Source organism: Nymphaea colorata, chromosome 9 (assembly GCF_008831285.2).
Source record: "Nymphaea colorata isolate Beijing-Zhang1983 chromosome 9, ASM883128v2, whole genome shotgun sequence".
Classification (NCBI taxonomy): Eukaryota; Viridiplantae; Streptophyta; class Magnoliopsida; order Nymphaeales; family Nymphaeaceae; genus Nymphaea; species Nymphaea colorata.
Window position 1 is genome coordinate 1572638 of NC_045146.1, and position 17136 is coordinate 1589773.

At 37.9% G+C, this 17136-nt stretch overlaps 2 protein-coding genes across 2 annotated transcripts; both read right to left on the reverse strand.

Annotated features, from left to right (window-relative positions):
- Positions 1-976: 976 nt before the first annotated feature.
- Positions 977-9916, reverse strand: LOC116260144 (uncharacterized). Its single transcript, XM_050079410.1, has 10 exons — positions 9765-9916; positions 8491-8621; positions 7918-8134; positions 7541-7618; positions 7196-7293; positions 6095-6266; positions 5785-5898; positions 3831-4190; positions 1791-1846; positions 977-1646 (listed from the first exon to the last, which is right to left on the reverse strand). Coding segments are annotated over exons 1-10 (1341 nt in total). The 5' UTR covers positions 9766-9916; the 3' UTR covers positions 977-1532.
- Positions 9917-11353: 1437 nt separating this feature from the next.
- On the reverse strand, positions 11354-16720 carry LOC116260076 (protein RETICULATA-RELATED 4, chloroplastic-like). Its single transcript, XM_031638160.2, has 8 exons — positions 15972-16720; positions 14211-14279; positions 13930-14061; positions 13755-13808; positions 13624-13668; positions 12220-12359; positions 11790-11915; positions 11354-11700 (listed from the first exon to the last, which is right to left on the reverse strand). Exons 1-8 carry the CDS (start codon positions 16494-16496, stop codon positions 11652-11654), a joined length of 1140 nt encoding a protein of 379 aa, XP_031494020.1. The 5' UTR covers positions 16497-16720; the 3' UTR covers positions 11354-11651.
- Positions 16721-17136: the final 416 nt, after the last annotated feature.

The window sequence follows — 17136 nt, forward strand, 5'->3', positions numbered from 1 at the left end:
AGGTGGGTATTGTGAAAATATTTGGTGCAGTCTGCAGATAAGATCGACCCTCACCAAATATGTTTTTCAGGAATCCTCACCAAATATTTAGTATGAGAATCTTATTATTCTTTTTCCTTTCTTATTTTATGTTTGTAAACAAATTTCTTCTCAAAGATCAAATATAATTTGATAAAAAGAAAATGATGTTGAAAAAGTCCAGTTGTCTGGTTACATAGAATTATCTTTGTGCATATCTATTTCCATATCAGACTTAGGTTCGAACATTTTGATGTGCATCGAGAAGGCTCCTTTGGGTTCCCTTAATCTGAATTAGTTCAAAGGTGAATCGATACTACTTTGGTATTTTATTCTGCTCCGTTGCCAAATGAAAGTGGAGCCAAGAGTTGGTCCTCGTCAACTTCTCCAAATAAGCTTTCCTCACAGGTCATGACGTTCATTCTCATGGTCGCCTCCCAATTAATAATGCCACTGCTTGCCTCTTTGCATTAACGCGAAACCAAGTTTGGTCACCGTCTAACGCTGCGAAGATTTTTTTTTTTTTTTCCCTTCTTTCCAAGCTAAAGAGGTCGGGGCATAGTGGGGTAGACATAGCAGTCACAGTTCAAATCCTATAACCAATGGCAACATGAATGCAGAGCAATGAGAGATGAACTTACATCTTCAATCACTGGTTGGCCAAGAATGCGAGGATGGATTTGTCAATTTACAATTCCGCAAAGGGTGGATCTGTCACTTACCTTGCAGTCGGCTATGAACTGCAAAACCAGAAAACCAAGAAAAATGGCATGCCACAGTTGATGAATGCATCATACAACCAGACCTCCCAAAGTTCAGCATCAAACTTAAAATCTTTTTCATACTTCACAATACATACAATGTCGCCACAGGCTTTCTTCTTCTCACAAATCTTGCTCAGGATATCCAAATGCATCTATCATGCAGAATTTTGAAATTGAATTAAACTTATGAGCAGAAACCAAAAAGGATTAAATGGGCAGGAATATTAAATTGCCAGATTCCAACATCTATTTGGTCCATGAACTTCTTCTTCTTAACCTTGTGTCGATGTATAACACTACAAGTTCCAACCCAAGAAATGGAACCCAGGCATTGAAATCTTCAGCTCCTTCAACCTGCAGGTCTTAAGCCCAACCCCTTAGGAAGGTGGACAGAAATTCTGTTGCAGGAGACGCAAAGTACTTTGTTTTGAAGTGAATGAATATTAAATTTGAAATATTCTGACTTCCATTTCGCTACCTGTAAATGTAAATGAAGTAATCCAACACTAATGTCTCTAGCTTTTACAGTCCGTCATTTAACAAGGGCGTGATGATAATGCTAATTCACCCCACAAAGCTCTGCACAAAAAGCAGAATTTCAATGGTTTCACTGTCCACACCTTTGAGGTTCAGATCAATGTTTTGAGAAACATGTTTTTCATTGCAATTCGCAAATTTAAATTCCAAGGTCAAAACTTGGACATTCCATAGCATCAGTGCTCTCAGCAAACCTTTTACATTCCTCAAAGTTCACCGTTGTATCAGAATGTGTTGTGGAATTGGCAAACCATGGGCAGTGAAAGAACTCATAAAACATTTCCTGCCATGTTGGGTTTCTGCCTCTCCATTGTTTGCCCCATCAAGCTGCAAAGAAAATATCACATACTGAACCAGCTAAGAAATGCAAGGCATAATTGAATTTCAGTAACAAAAGGGATACATCTGACAAACTAAAGAGTAATAACCATAGGAAATAGAAGTTCTTATATCACTCCCAGGAAGGATTACCTGGCAAACATTGATATCTCCTTCATTTGTAACAAAGTGCCTGCAATTAGAAGATCCTACATAAAAAAATATATGTGTATGACTGAAGGAATGTGATGTAAAACTGATAGTATGATCTGCTTGGACCGAGAAATATAAAAATGTGTGTCATTTTTTAAGCAATGTTTTAAAACCCAGTGACTTAGAACTTGACTCATCCGTTCTTGTCTCACGAGTCACAACTCGATGGGTCAACTTGGTGGCTCGAACTGAGTTTTGTTACCTATTGCTTTTGAAAGGACAACAATGTATAACTTGTCATTTACACATAAAAAAAAGTTGTAACATTATTTGATTACATGTATAACTTAGAAATAACCTAATATCAACTAAAGTAAAAACTACATTATATTTACTCAAATGATAGCAAGAAATCAGACAATTAAGCTGCTGTTGGTATTCCATAGTTGCATACTTCGACAAAACTGAGTAGCAAAAATGAATATATCAATGAAAAACAATTCAACAAAAAATAAGCAGTAAAAAATCCAATATATTCAACATTTACAACTAAGCAATAGTCAACAGACTCAACATGTATGTATGTTTGAATAAATGAAATATGCAATATGCAATTTTAATAAATGAAAAATAATTCTAAATTCTTATGTTTGAATAAGTTAGAAGATTCACATTAGAAATTAAGTAATTAAGTAGTTAGGAATCAATCACCTTGTTGATTACAAAATACAAAGTTTATTACCCGATTGCACCATGTCAAACGAGTTTTGGAGGAGCCAAACCAGGTTTTGGCCAAGCCATGGACGAGCGAAGCCAAGTCATGGCTGAATCACATTGATTTTCAATCATAAACAAGTCCTAGGAGGCCGAGTGGATCTGAATCAATGAGTCAACGAGCTGACTCAAGAATTTTTAAAACACTAATCTGAAGTTTAGCACATCCATTAAAAAATATATTCCTGAATTTAGAAACCACAATATCATGCAGCATTAATTTAAAAAATTAAAACTTGACTGCTGGATCAACGCACCTACCATTTCCCTAAATATCAAGATACTGACATTACTTGTACTAGACACAATGAATTTAGTTGAACAAAATTTTACATGAAGAATGAAGCCAACAGTAGAAAGGAGTTTATGTTCAGCATGCTTGGCAACTTGAGCAGACCTATTCTGATTCACTATAATCCATGAAATCTCAACCATCAATTAGACAAAACACACACAGCCACAAGCTTCAAAAAACGATAAAATTTTGTTCCAACTCCAACCATAATAGATGAAGCAGCCGCATAAGCTATTCAAGGACATTTGTTTTTGCGAAAATTTTCCTAATGAGACGGAATGCATGGTAATGCTTTTCATTTGACACAATCTTTTTAGTTAGCTTTTCAATAATTCACATGATTGGATGCCAAAAAACTATCAATATGCCTTTAAATCCACCAAATCACGTAATATCTCACCCTTATGCAAACCAATGTTGGTCATATATTGAAACATATTCATTTAATTTTCTAAGTTAATCAATTATTTGTCATGTTTTTCCAGATATGTGTCTCAAAGATAATTCACTGAAATTTACTAATTTCTTGGTTGTCGACGGCAGAAGCAACATAGCAATGTACTTGGCTGGAGAAATATATGTATAGGCAAGCACTTCAAGTTTGTTGAAACAATCACTCTCAGCATGTCATTCATTTCGAAATATCATGACTATTGGAGTAATATAATGATGACGTATCTTATGAAAGCATATATTAGATCTTTATATCCATAATTTACAATTTTACATTGTACTTCTTACCGATTGGCACCTACTCGTTTCCACTCGGTATATGAACACCATTTCTCAAAGTGAAGGCACACCAGTGTCATGCATTTGCTAACCGTTGTTAACTTTATGGAAACAACCGTTACATAGTACATTTAGGGTAGCTTCGTTAAATTTTCAGAGAAGGTTCAATGCATATAAATACAGACTAGTATTTCATAAATAAATGCTACAAAATTAACTAAAGAAAGTCAACTCCCTACCTGGATATATATGGACCATAGAAGCTGAATCATCTGACAGAAACCTCTCCCTGATCTTCAGGTCACGCTCAACCAGATCAGAAAAACCAGCTGTTAGGCTATTTGTAGCATCTGTTACTAATGACAGCTGATCACTTGATGAAGCAGTATGAATAGAATTTTGACATTTATAATCTTGTCTACTATCGTCTGGGTTCATCTTATTTTGTGACATTGCACCTTCTGCCTCTCCAGTAGCCTCAGATTGAGCCAGTTTTGGTGCCCCTTCATGGAGGCTTTGCCCCATGGGTATTCGTCGGCAATTGTCACCAGGAACTTTTGAAGTAGTTGGCTTTTTAAGATCAAACAATATCTGACATGCTATAAATATCGACTTATAAAACAGTAAAGAAAAAAAGAAGCACAACAACAAAGCTGAAAAGAGATTTTTATTTGTAAAAGAACAATATTATCATTTGACATAGTGAAAAACTCTCACAAACACTTCACTTGGCAGTTGGCATATGCCCTTTGTGTCGACATAACAACCACTCAACAACTGAGACAGATGCCCTACCTTAAAATTGGAATAGCATAATTAACCTTCACCCGATTTTATGTCCTTGGTCATTTATTCTGAATTCATATGCTTTCCCATAGTTTTCAGAACGGAAATAAAAAATCAGGAAGTGGAATGAGAATGGAAAGAAGGAAGTGGCCATTTAGAAAATTTGGGGGATTTACAAATAGAGAAGAAAGGGTTAGAAAGGAGATTCATTCATGAATCTCTCTCTCACTCTCGCTCTCTCTCTCTCATGATGTAGTGTAGGGAAAGTGAATGCTAAGGTAAATCTTACTCGATTATGCTAGATATGTTAACAAATCAAGCGTTGACCATGTGCAACTTGTTGAGCAGATTCCCAGGTATGTGGATTGTGGAGCTCTGGAGCTCTTGTTCACAAAATGATATGTGAAATTGTAAAAGTTGGAATTTCTTAAAGGTTAACTAACATGCCTGAGAGAAATTACTATTTCTGCTCATAAGAATCATGATGACTCAGGAAGCTGATGTTTTCAAACAAGAACCAAGATTGTCAGCCTTTCTCAACTTCCAGATCAAGTTTTCCAAACATGAGATTTGGTTTCCCTTGCAGGGGAAACAGAACCCCATGTTACAAAATCAGGATTCTTATGTTAGAGGGATTGAGATTCCCATGGATAGGAACAGAACTTCTAACATAGTCAAATCTGCTTATTTAGCAACAGACTTCCACGTGTTATGAGTTATTACCTTTTCAAATGACTTTCTATTTGAGCCATGATACATTTCAAGCATACAATTAGATGTTCATGATGGTCAAGATTTAAGAGCACCACATAAACTTCTTATGTATTTTCATTTTTAGTATATGTCTCAGTTTCTTGTTCAAGTATAAAATAAATCACATCTGTCAGGTTGTTGACTAATATGTCATATCAGACAAGTGAACAGGAACTTTACATTTATAACAAACATCTGCATTTTAAAAGATCCATTTGAGAAGGAAGAAGCCATAATCATGACAACCAGGTCCAGGTTCAGACGTTGACTGTAGCAACTGAAGGATAAGAAAGCATGTAGCATGTATGTACCCACTGGAACTATATGTGTACTCATTTTATACACATCAGCACCTATTTGAATAATAAGAACCATATTGACACCACCAGAGTAACTTTGAAATTCCAGTTATAATTTCACATAACCCATGGCCCACTATAACTTTGTGGACACATTCACTCATGGACAAATATTTCAGGCACATCAAGTGATCCATTGCTATATTTGAACAACCATCTTCCAGATAAGAACAAGCAAGGTGCTAATACGACTCTAAAGCTGAAACAAGACAAGCCATCTGGGCATGAGTAAAAAGTATGAAGCATCAACAGTAAAAAATTTAGCAAGAAAGAAAAAAATGGCAGATATACGAACCATTGCGCAGCGGTTTGGCAGTTGCAGTGTCCATATTAGTAGAAACCTTCTCTTTATCTTGGCTACTAAAAGATGGAAACACAGTTTTCTTCGAAGAATCATTGCATTCCTGTTCTGCAGACCCCAACAATGATTCATTTGAGTGCATTGTTCTGTGTTTTGCATGTGCATGTGGTCTTCAGTGGTGTCTTGCATAAAATTTCCATGACTAGGTCTTACTAAGAAAAGAACGTCAAAGCATACGTTTGATGTTCAAGAAAGAAAGCCATAGCAAAGGAACTCCTCTTAAAACATAGAGAATTACAAGAACCTGAAGTTTTGGAGTGATAAACGAGTGAAGCAGCAGACTCATGACAATTTTGCAGCTTCCCAATCTCTACCAGATAATTTGCCAATTCAAAAGAACTCCCTGTATTTAAGTCATCAGAAAGCTTAAGGTGCATACTGTCTAGGACCATCCCATCTTCACTTAATAGAATAACCTGAGAACCTCATGGAAGTCAACAAGTAAACTTCTTAGGAACCATGTGAATCCAATAGTAGGATCTGAAAAAGCATCATAGTCCTCTCCAACCAGTCACCCAAATTGATACACTTAACACCAACTTTTAATAAGAAAAAGGAAGTATAAGCATTTTCTGTGAATGCTTGACCATGCACATCAGTGGGAATAACTCATGAAAGTCACAAAATTGATGAGAAACCATGAGTTTGAGACCTGCAGATGTGTGACTATGTTTGTCGCTCACATAGAGTGAACATACACACACACACACACACACACAAAGTGAATGTAGACAAACACATGCATGCATGAAAACAGGAACACACATATATATATATTCTTCTTAACACTTCATATTTGTCTTGCTCTTTTTTCACATTTTTGGTTGTTTAATTCTAACCATCAGCTAATGTCAACACCTCAGCTGTCTAGTGCACTTTTTGGTCCTGGAAGTGCTTTGCACACTGTTTCATTTTCTTTTGTGTATATGCATTTTCTACTTTTATGTTCAACAGAATAAAGGTCATGTTCTTAGCTTCTTTCTTAAGATCGTAAGTCTGTTGAGCTGTTTTGGGGTACTTCCTGGTGAACAAGGAAGACATATGATTTTATGCCAATGGATCTAATGGCCGAGGCAGTTTTCCCTGACCATCCAAAAATATGAACCAACAAATTTGGGGGGAAAAAAAAGAGCCACATCACCTACAGTCCACAACCATTTCTAATGTTGTAAAAATTACACATGGCATGGTAGAGCTCCGCCGGCCTTGTTAGGGTCTTGGACTTAAGACCTTCGGGTCGAAGGCATATATATTACAATATCTGGGGCACATCTCTTGGCATAAACTGGTAGGAGTCTCCCAAGCCCCAGAGCCAATCCCCTAAAACAAGTGAAAGGAGGCTGACCTTTCTTCTCTGATGACCAGAAGTTATAAGACGTAGGATGCCATCATGAAACTTCTTGGCCTTTTGAGATTTCTGTTTGGTGTATAAAACATGCCACTCTGCAAAATGCAAAAGAAGATGGCAAATAAAAATGTCATGCACAGTTTTAATAAAACCTCAGATTTAATCCACGTCCCCCAAATGCCTTTTTTAAATGCACAATTAACTAGTTTATTCATAAACAAATATAAACTAGCTTGTAGCCTCCTTTCCTAAGACAACATGTATCATATAGTGTAATGGTTATTAACAAAGATGGAGAAGCAAATTAAATGTAATCAGACCAAGACCTATTCATCAGCATACCTGTTACAGTATCCTGAGTCCCACTTGCAATGTTTCTCAGGTTTCCAACTTTGTGTTGCACAATGTTTTTGCTGCTGCCTGACAAGAGCTTAGGACAGTATCAACAAATTGTTCACCAAAAAAAAGGAAGATAATAATGGCAAAAAACTGCACACTACTATACCAACTAAGCAGAATTGCACAAGCTGATCTTAAAAGCAAAACTAGGTTCAAGTTTTGGAGACCATGTGACTACTAGGAACCTATGACCTATCATAATTTAAACCAAATGATGGACAACTGTCAACAGCAAAATGGGCTCATAAAGTCAAACTTTTAGAAAAAAAAGGGTTATCTACTATCATGATGGATCCAATTCAGATAAAAGAAATCTTTACCAAGAGTACTGATGGTCTGCCCTTTGAATGTAATTCTTTGTGCAAGTTTCTCTTCGTCATTTTGTGCATCTGGATTTGCCCTTTTTTCGCTACTATCAGGATCACCGACATCAACAAGATGAGTTTCAAACTCCAATGAACCTCCACATTGGACTATCTCATCTTTCCTCAGAAACCTGCTATCCAGGAGCTTTCCACAATCATCATAGAGCAGAATCTGAATGTACACAAGAAAATTGTCAGAAATATGGTCCCAAAGATGCAAGTATATGAAAGAAAAAAATCCACTTATCATGTAATGATGTAAATCTAACTTTGTTTGTCTAGTGTGGTTCCTCAAACATGATTACAAAAGCCCTTATCATCCTCTATAGTAGTCTATAGACTCTATACCACACATATTAAGTGTCATCTCTTTAAATCACTACCTTATGTAGTTATTTTTAACAAGGACAAGAAAAATCCTAGCACTATTTAAATAAAAGCATGACTGGGCTATATAACAGTCCATGTTTGTCGCCACGTGCATCCTGACACTTCTCCTAAATACAAGTAAGGCTTTGACCATCTTACCTTTTGATTTGAGTTGGAAAGCTCTAAGACTCCATCCTGATAGACTTTTCTTTTCTGCCTCAAATGCTTTGTGTAGGTCACAGTCCATTTTTTTACACCTTGCATTGCCTCAAACTCCAAGCTTCCATGCACTTTATAACACCTTAATTTTCAGAAGATATACAAACTTTTTTCCCATTGAAAAATTGTTTCACAGTTAGAGGGTTAGCTCTAATCCTCACTGCATACTGCAAATCAGACGAAGAACAGGAAAGCAGATTGAATAGAAAGGAAAGGAAGCACATCGGAAGGCAAAATAAATTCAGGGTTTTGATTAATCAGCTTCTAACGTCTCCCAAAACTACATGCTTCCTATAAATAAGTTCTCCTAACTATTTGGATTTTGGATTCCGTAATAAGACAAAAGGTTCAAATTTGATACAACAGATGGAAACAAATAAGCAATCAAATAAATAAATCAAATCAGACAGAACCAAATCTAAATGATTAGCTCCTGTGTCCTGATCATAAACTCTGATGCTGTAAAATAACTTGTCAGAAATAAAAAATGGTAAGGAACATGCATTACAGCAATATAAGATGCCAAGGAAGGATATCAGAAAATCAAGAACATTGCAGTGATCTAATAATAGTCCACAAACATGCTACTCTTTTGTTGCTAGTATATCTCTCCAAAGTAATATTTTCTGACACAATTAATACTTGAAAAAGGAATCAGGCCCGTCACATTCTGAGAAGCACTAGTGCACGTTGTTGAAAATAAGGCCAAAGAAAAGGCTTTACAAGTCAGTGAGAATAGCTTGGAAGGTTGCAAATAGGATTTTATGGTTCAAAGAAATGGCGACAAGCGAGTAATGTACAATATATAATTAAAGAATTTCCCTCTTGCAGGTCAATGGAACAACTGATAAGAATATACTTTTCTCTTCCCTCAGGTTTCGTTTTTCTCTAGTATCCACAAGGTCTTCTGGACCTGCATTTACGTGGTACTAAAGAAGAACGTTTAGGATTTATGCACGTCCTACATAATGGATTAATATAGTTTCACATACTAAGTTATAGGTATGTGTCTAAATTTTTGTTATCTGAAAGTGTAAATAAGACTGCATATCATCCTCCTCTGGAGCGCCAAACTAGGGATGGTCCACCCCTCCGCATCTTCAAAAGTTTTCCTCACCAGATCAGATCTCCGATCCAAGGATTAGAAATAACCATCGCACTCGGAAGAAATAATTCAACTCATCTGTCCCAAAGAGATTGTTCAACTGACTTACTGTCATATCGGAGTACCAACAGTTTTTCCAAATTTCCTGACGATTCGCGGAGGCCCGATTTGACTGGAAGTGAACTACATTGCGTTTCTAAATAATAGGTCTGAATATCGACGTCGCTGCTCAATTCAGCATGAACACATTGTAACACTGGACAGATACTGTAAACATATGTAATAACCAGATGTTCAAATGGGCGCTCCAAATATAACAGACACAAATACATTCCCATACGCATAGAACAGCATATGCGGCAAATAACTCTGTACTACGAACAGGTGAAATCTCTACACTTACCTAAAATAAAATGAACAAGTAACCATTGCACTAGCCTACCAAGATTACATAATCAAAGCGAAAAATCACCGAAAACTATAAGAACTAACCTGAAAAGTTCTAAGAAACCATCGCTATCGATACACCATGAAAACTAGAGAACAAGGAGAAGCATAAACGAATTGTCCCAACATAAGGTCTCCATGGGAAAGGAAAATCAACTCATTATACACTTGCTACAAAAATGAAGGACAGCAGAAACTTGCTGTCGGTCAAGGAGAGGGAGAAGAACAGTTTGGCGGGAAACAAGAGTTGCCCTCTTCGGATGAATTCGGATTGGATCCACTGGATTCAGCAGGTCCAGTGCTAAACCAATTCAACGATGCGCATTCTCTGGTCTGGTTTAGATTTGGATTTTTACCAGGTAATACCACTTAACCAGTATAACCGACAAAGGTTCTGATCTTATATAGCATAGTGATACGGTTTTCCTGTCTAGCAGTTACAGTTGGATTTGGATTCAGATCCAGCACCACCAACCTAGAGGTAGATCCACATTCAAACTAGCTTCATAAAAACTGATCCATCCATGATCCGAAATGCTTGGATCTGATTGAGGCCCATGAATCCACGCCTAACAAGTAACAACTAGGCCGAACAAGCGTCGCTCGACTTGAACCGTCCCATATAAACTCCACTCAAGCTCGACTCATTTATTAAAAGAGTTAAGCTCGGGCAGATCAAATTGTTAAACGAGTCAAGTTCGAGTTAAAGATCAAATTGTTAAACGAGTCAAGTTCGAGTAACTTTTCCCGCAATGCCCAAGCCTAAACGGCTCATGGTTCTTTCACCCCATTCAAAACCTTCACCGCAGTATCGATCTGAAAAAGTAGATCTGCCGCTCACCCTATTTCAAGGAACATCGAAAGGACGGGTCCATTTGGCATGTTTTGACCTTTTGGATGTTCCGGATCCATTGTGAATTAATGCATCTAGGTGTCCCAGGTCCAACCATAATGACATAAATTAATCTAAACAATGGCTTGGTTGTGAGAGTTTTAAGTAAGTAATGTAAACAGAAGTACGACCATAGTTTTGATTATCACCATAAAAAGCATTACATGGGGAGACCCGAATCAAATTCAAATCCTCTTAACGTATCCTAATCCGTTGGCCCAGATTTAGATGCACTTAAGAGAGTTTAAATATATCTTAGACCACTTTCACACAATTCAGACACACTTTAAGAGAACAACTAATCTTTACTGATGCTTTTAGAGATGTGTGTGTGTGTGAGAGAGAGAGAGAGAGACGCATAATCAAGAGCATTAGCTCAATTTTGAAAGAAATGTGTTGCACAACGAACAAGTCCTAAGCAATGTTTATATATATAAAAAAAAAAGAATGCAAACTCCAATGAGTCCCTTTATTGACTGTGGAATTAGAGGTGAAAGCACCAGAGCATGTGCAATACATGCATCTTCTCTGCACGCTGGAAAATCTTCCGGGCAATATAACACTAGCCCTTGTGAAAAACATGGCTGGGCTCAGAACTGAAGCAGTGAGCCTACTATAAGATATCATCTTCACTCGCCTTCAAATTCAGGCAAGCCACTATTCTCTGATTTTCTGAATACCAATCCACCGAGCATAATCTACCCACCTGTTAAATCATAACAAATTTCGTGTAAGTTTCAAAAGTTCAACCAACTTGTTGGTAAGAATTCTCAGGAAGTTCATGATATGTCTCACATCAATGATCCCAGGAATGTGTTTCCTGTTCGAACAGCAAAACATAATGCACTCAGGATAAGCTTCTGTTCGTGAAGCAAAGGTTCCAAAATCCGCTGCTCAATAACACCAGCCAATATCTGGTACCTGTTGGATATGCAAGGTATGGACTCAATAAGTAGATGTAAAAGATATTGCAAGGACAGACTAGAGAGATATTGTTTTTGACAGCTGGTGCAGAGAAATCGTTTCCAATTGCTAAACATACAAGGCTGCTAAATTGGTGTCAAAATAGAAGGATGTTAGCTCTGTTACTTCAGTTGCAATAAAGCAAAAGAATAATCTTTTTGACAGAGAACAATAAGCAGAAAGGTTGCATAATCATTAACACAAACATGATGGAGGAAATATGAGAGCAAAAACATGCAATAGATCACGACACAATTAGTACCGCAAATTGCTAGAAACTGCCATATAGACACCATAGGCTACGCTAGTTGATATTATTGGTACATCCTCTGCTTCACCAGCAAAATTTTTGTCAAATGCCTTCCTGGCATTGATTAAACCATTTGTAACACCTGTTCCGATCTGAAAAGAGTAATAAGGAGCAATCAGAGTAGAACCGCGTTGATCTACAGTTTCTAAATAATGGAAGCTTCAGTTCATTAGAACATCACAAAGCATGAAAGAACAAACAAGAATATGCACCGCCTAAAAGAACTTCAGTCAGGTACATAAAATAAAATCTAGGATATAGTGGACATAAATTCTCCGGCCTATTTAAGAGATACTAGAAGTATACACCCCTCAGGCAGCACACATATGTTGAAAGATGAAAGATAAATTAAGAATATCGAGGATCAAAGTCATGAGAAGAGACATAAATAGTAACGATACAAAATAATAAGGAAACCAAGTACCTGATCTGTTTACATAGGAACAAAGTTTCAAAAGAGCAATCAGTAGCATATTTAGCATAAGGATAAAGCTAGGAGCATCGCTTAAATAACAGAAGATGGTTGTCAAAGAAGAAGAAAGGTTGCACTAACACACAGAAAACTCATATTGTCAGCTTGTGTTTAATATTTCCTGGAACATACACAAGGTATGAAAAAGTTGCACTCGCATGATCGCAAAGGCACAAGCTAGACAGTTGGGATGGCAAATATCTGATGTGCATGGTCCAGCCAAATATGTCATAAACGAAGAAGTCTACCTCAGATCTGGCTTGCAAAGAAAAACTTTTGGGGTTTAATAATATTAGGCATGAGCTGACTTAGTCCTCGGTTAAGCAACATTTTGCACGATAAGTATGATGACTTGGCATGTTGAACACATCACCAATTTCTTGCCTCAAACATGGCAGTACTGTGATTAAAAATTAAGCCTGAACCTGGCTATTCTGAGCTGAATGCTAGGCCTCAAAATAGAAAGACATGATTGGAAATAATTTTTCTAATATTTGCATGTTTTTATGTTCTCAAATATAAAAAGATTAGACTTGTAAAGCTGATTCATTATTATGGGAGAGGCCGCCTGACCAGTATGAGCTATGTAAACCTGCAAAACCCAAGAAAAATAAAGAAAAAACACCACTATTTGTGATGAATCATTGGACTCATATTGGCATAGAAGAGGCATTATAGGTCTAAATGTAATTTAGAGATGGACCATTTTATGGAACAAAAGAAGTTGGTTCCCTTATCATACATGCTAGTATGCTACTGTTCTAGTGCAAGCGGTACACAAATTTGTCTACTTCACAGAAATCCATTAATCTGGCCATAAGATAATATAGAAGGTTTGTTTAGTCATCTAAATACTTGTTCATATTATAAAAAGGATTACATACCAAGGATGCACTTGTCCCGACAGCAAAAAGTTTTAAGCCATTACGCTGCAAAATAGAAGCATAAATGTTAGTTTGAAATAAAAACAAAAGGATGGATCTTAGTAACTAAAAAATTGCTTCTGCAAGATTACCAATATTGCTCCCACTCTCTGCAAGAATGAGTATGATGTTCCAGCCAAAGCAACCTGAAACCAAATTTCACCAGCCAACTCATATTGTCAATCATCATACGCATTCAATGCTGTCTCCCACGCAACTATAAGGAAGCAGAAGTGCCGTTGGGAGAGGGCTCAACTGTCCACTCACCTGAAAAGCATTATCAGGGCAGGTATGGAAAAACTTTGCAATAGGCCCAGCACTAAGTGCTAGAGGTGGCTTCAGAGAAACAGTTGGTGCTGGTAGCCAGACAAGCATAAAATCTGCGATAATTGCCATTACCTGAAAAATGAAAACAGAAGCATGTTAGTGTTTATAACAGGAAAAAAAAAATAGCACTTCACGAAATAATCTCATCAAATCATGAATATGCAAGACTATTATCACATAAGTAGATGGAATTTTAGAACAGTCATGCATGTAAACCATACCACATCTGCTAAGACAAAATCAAGCTCCTTGACAAACTTTTCCCTGCGACGTTCATACTCTGCAGCAGTCTGCAAGATAATTACTAAAAGGTTAAACAAAGAAAACCATATTAACTAAATAAAGAATATCAGTTCGTCAATACAACAACTTTTTGCAACAACTTGTGTCAAATCCGAAACATAATATGTATAATGTGCACAAAGCAAGTACAATACATTGAAACAATAAGATGTGCAACAGTAGTCCATCATAAGCATAGGCTACTTATGTACTATAGAACTATGAAGACCATGAAATTGGATTCTAGAAAACTGGTTTGCTTAAAAAATTATTGCATCTCAAGCTCTCAGCAGAAAGCACATGGCCAATAACATGGCTAATGGTTATTGTACTACAGAATGCTGAAATTGTCAACCAATAAAAAAGTAAATCATTTCAAAACATGGGGACAATTTCTTATGACATATCTCCAGCAAAGAGGAGCCACCAAACCATTTCGCATTGATAACTAAATTCTCCCTCATAATCTCAAGGTGGTGACCAGTCGGCAGTGCTGATGAAAGTCAACTGCTTGATATTTGAGAAGGTCCGTTAAGAAGAAAAAAAATACATTGTTACACACAAGTCAGATGCCTAAAATGGGTTGCAGCTAAAATCTCACAGTCCCTCTGCTGTCACAGCCTCTACACATGCAAAATTATTCCTTCGTGTAGTTCCCTTAGTTATTCAGATACACATGCTGCATCTGATGCCCTTAAGTAAACTCATCCAGATGCAGAAGAAACTCTTGTGCATGTTAAAATAATGAAAAAAAACTAATCGACAATGTCAAACCACCAACTTCAACAATCTGAATATGTACCAGTTCATCTTATCATTAAAATAACAACAACAATGACGACAGAAACAATAATAGTAAAAACAGTACAAGTAGTAATGAAAATAAAAGAGTATAAGGATCACTAAAGATCAGCGGTTGGTGAAGGCGGTTTGTGGGATAACGAGAAGCCTTGTGGGAATACACCCGACAGGCTTTTTTCTAATTTACACACTCAGTGAAATTCAACTTCTTCATGGCAAGCTGCTAGAACCTGGACTTAACAGGAAAACTTTCATTCTGATATGTTCACATCCGCAATCCAGCTAGCATATGGTGAAATGTAGTGCAGCAAGATACTGAAGGGAAAGAATACGCCTTCATTAAGGTTGGGCATCAAAAGGCAAACTACCACCTTTCTGCAGAACTTGCCATGATATATTTCAAAGAAACTAAAACATGAAATTTCTTTTCCCAAGATGTGTAAAAGAAAAGCCATAGATATTTGGTCTTCACCAACAGCCATAGAAACGGCACTTCTCAACAAGGAAACAACTCATCCGGGTACTATTTTTTGAGATGAAATAAATAGAGAAAAACAGAGAAAACGTTCATGGGCAGTTCAGAAGATCTAGGAGACCAAAATCTCTTCGAATCCACATCCCAGTCTTAAATGGAACAAAAGATCACTCCAACACTAAAAAGCACAACTCAAGCATCTCCAGATAAAGCAAAATTTCGCATACACTGATGACAAGGAAAATTCTTGAGAGGAGAAAGCACAGGGGATAATACCAAACACCTAAAAAGTAAATTCAAGGTTCTATTTCTACGCACTTAAAGTACGAACAGCAAAAAAGACAGACAGAATCACAATGAATCATTATCCACCAATAGATAAGATGAATGAAGCACCAAGAAGATGTAGAGCTCAATTCATCACCTTAGTGAAGATTCCGACGCCGCATTCCATGGCAACCTTCGCAAGGAAGAGATCGTCGGCCAAAAGCCTTTCCTTGAAGCCGCCGAACTGGAGCAGCCACCGCAATACCGCCGAGCGCTCGAGCTCGGAAAACCGGTAGACGATCTCGCCGGGGATCCTCCCCTCCTGGATCGCCGCTGCCAAATCGGAGGGAAGGCTCTCGAGAGATCTTCCCAGCGTTCCTAACGCCAGCAGAGCCTCCTCCCTGTTTTTCTCGTTCGCACCATCGCCACCACCACTACCACCATGGCCGCCTTCACCGCCACCCCCCTGACCACCATATCCACCACCACCAGAGACAGTGCCCCCACCGCCTCCCGCGAAGGCTACGGCGAATTTGGTGCATCGACTTGATCTAAGGACGCATTGGGGTCTGCGAGGGGAGGAGCGGAGAGGGGTGAAGAATGCAGAGGGAGAAGAATGGGAGGACTGGGTGGGCGGTATGTTTGTAAAAACAAGATGGATAGAGGCGAGATTGGTCGCCATGAAAGGGAGTTGGGAGGCGAGGTAGGTTGGCTTTTCTTTCTTTCTTTCTTTTTTTTATCTTCTTCTTCTTCCTCCTCCTCCTTCTTCAGGGAAACGGAAGGAGGAGGAAGGAAGAGGCAGTGTTGGGGAGTGCGGATTGTTGATCTGCTTTGGTCAGTAGTAGCCTTTGATGAATGTGAAGGTACATACAGGATTTCTGAAGGTGGGTGGTGGCGGGTTGGTCCACCTGGAAATTGGGAGGAAGGTGAAAGCGCGAGTTGTGGTTGGTGAAAATTTCTCGTACGGTACGTGGAAAGACAAGGCATTCTGGTCCAAATAACTTGGAGATACCTTCTTTGTCCTTTTTAGAGAGGGAGAGAATCAATCCTTTTCAGTCATCTCGGAAGAAGGAGACAGTTACTGTGAAAACCAAAAGGAGGGGTCGACTGTGAGAAAGAGAAGATGCCGAAGTTGTTGACAGTTAACACATTTTTACCGGCATGACTTTCTTTTTCGGGTGAGAGAAACATTAGTCCCATCCCTTCCTCCTGCTCATCCTACCACCTGAGTAAGCTTAAGATTCCCCTTTCTTTTCCTACTTTATCTTACCATTCCTACCATTCCAGATTCTCCTACCTATCTTACCGTTGTAGATTTCAGT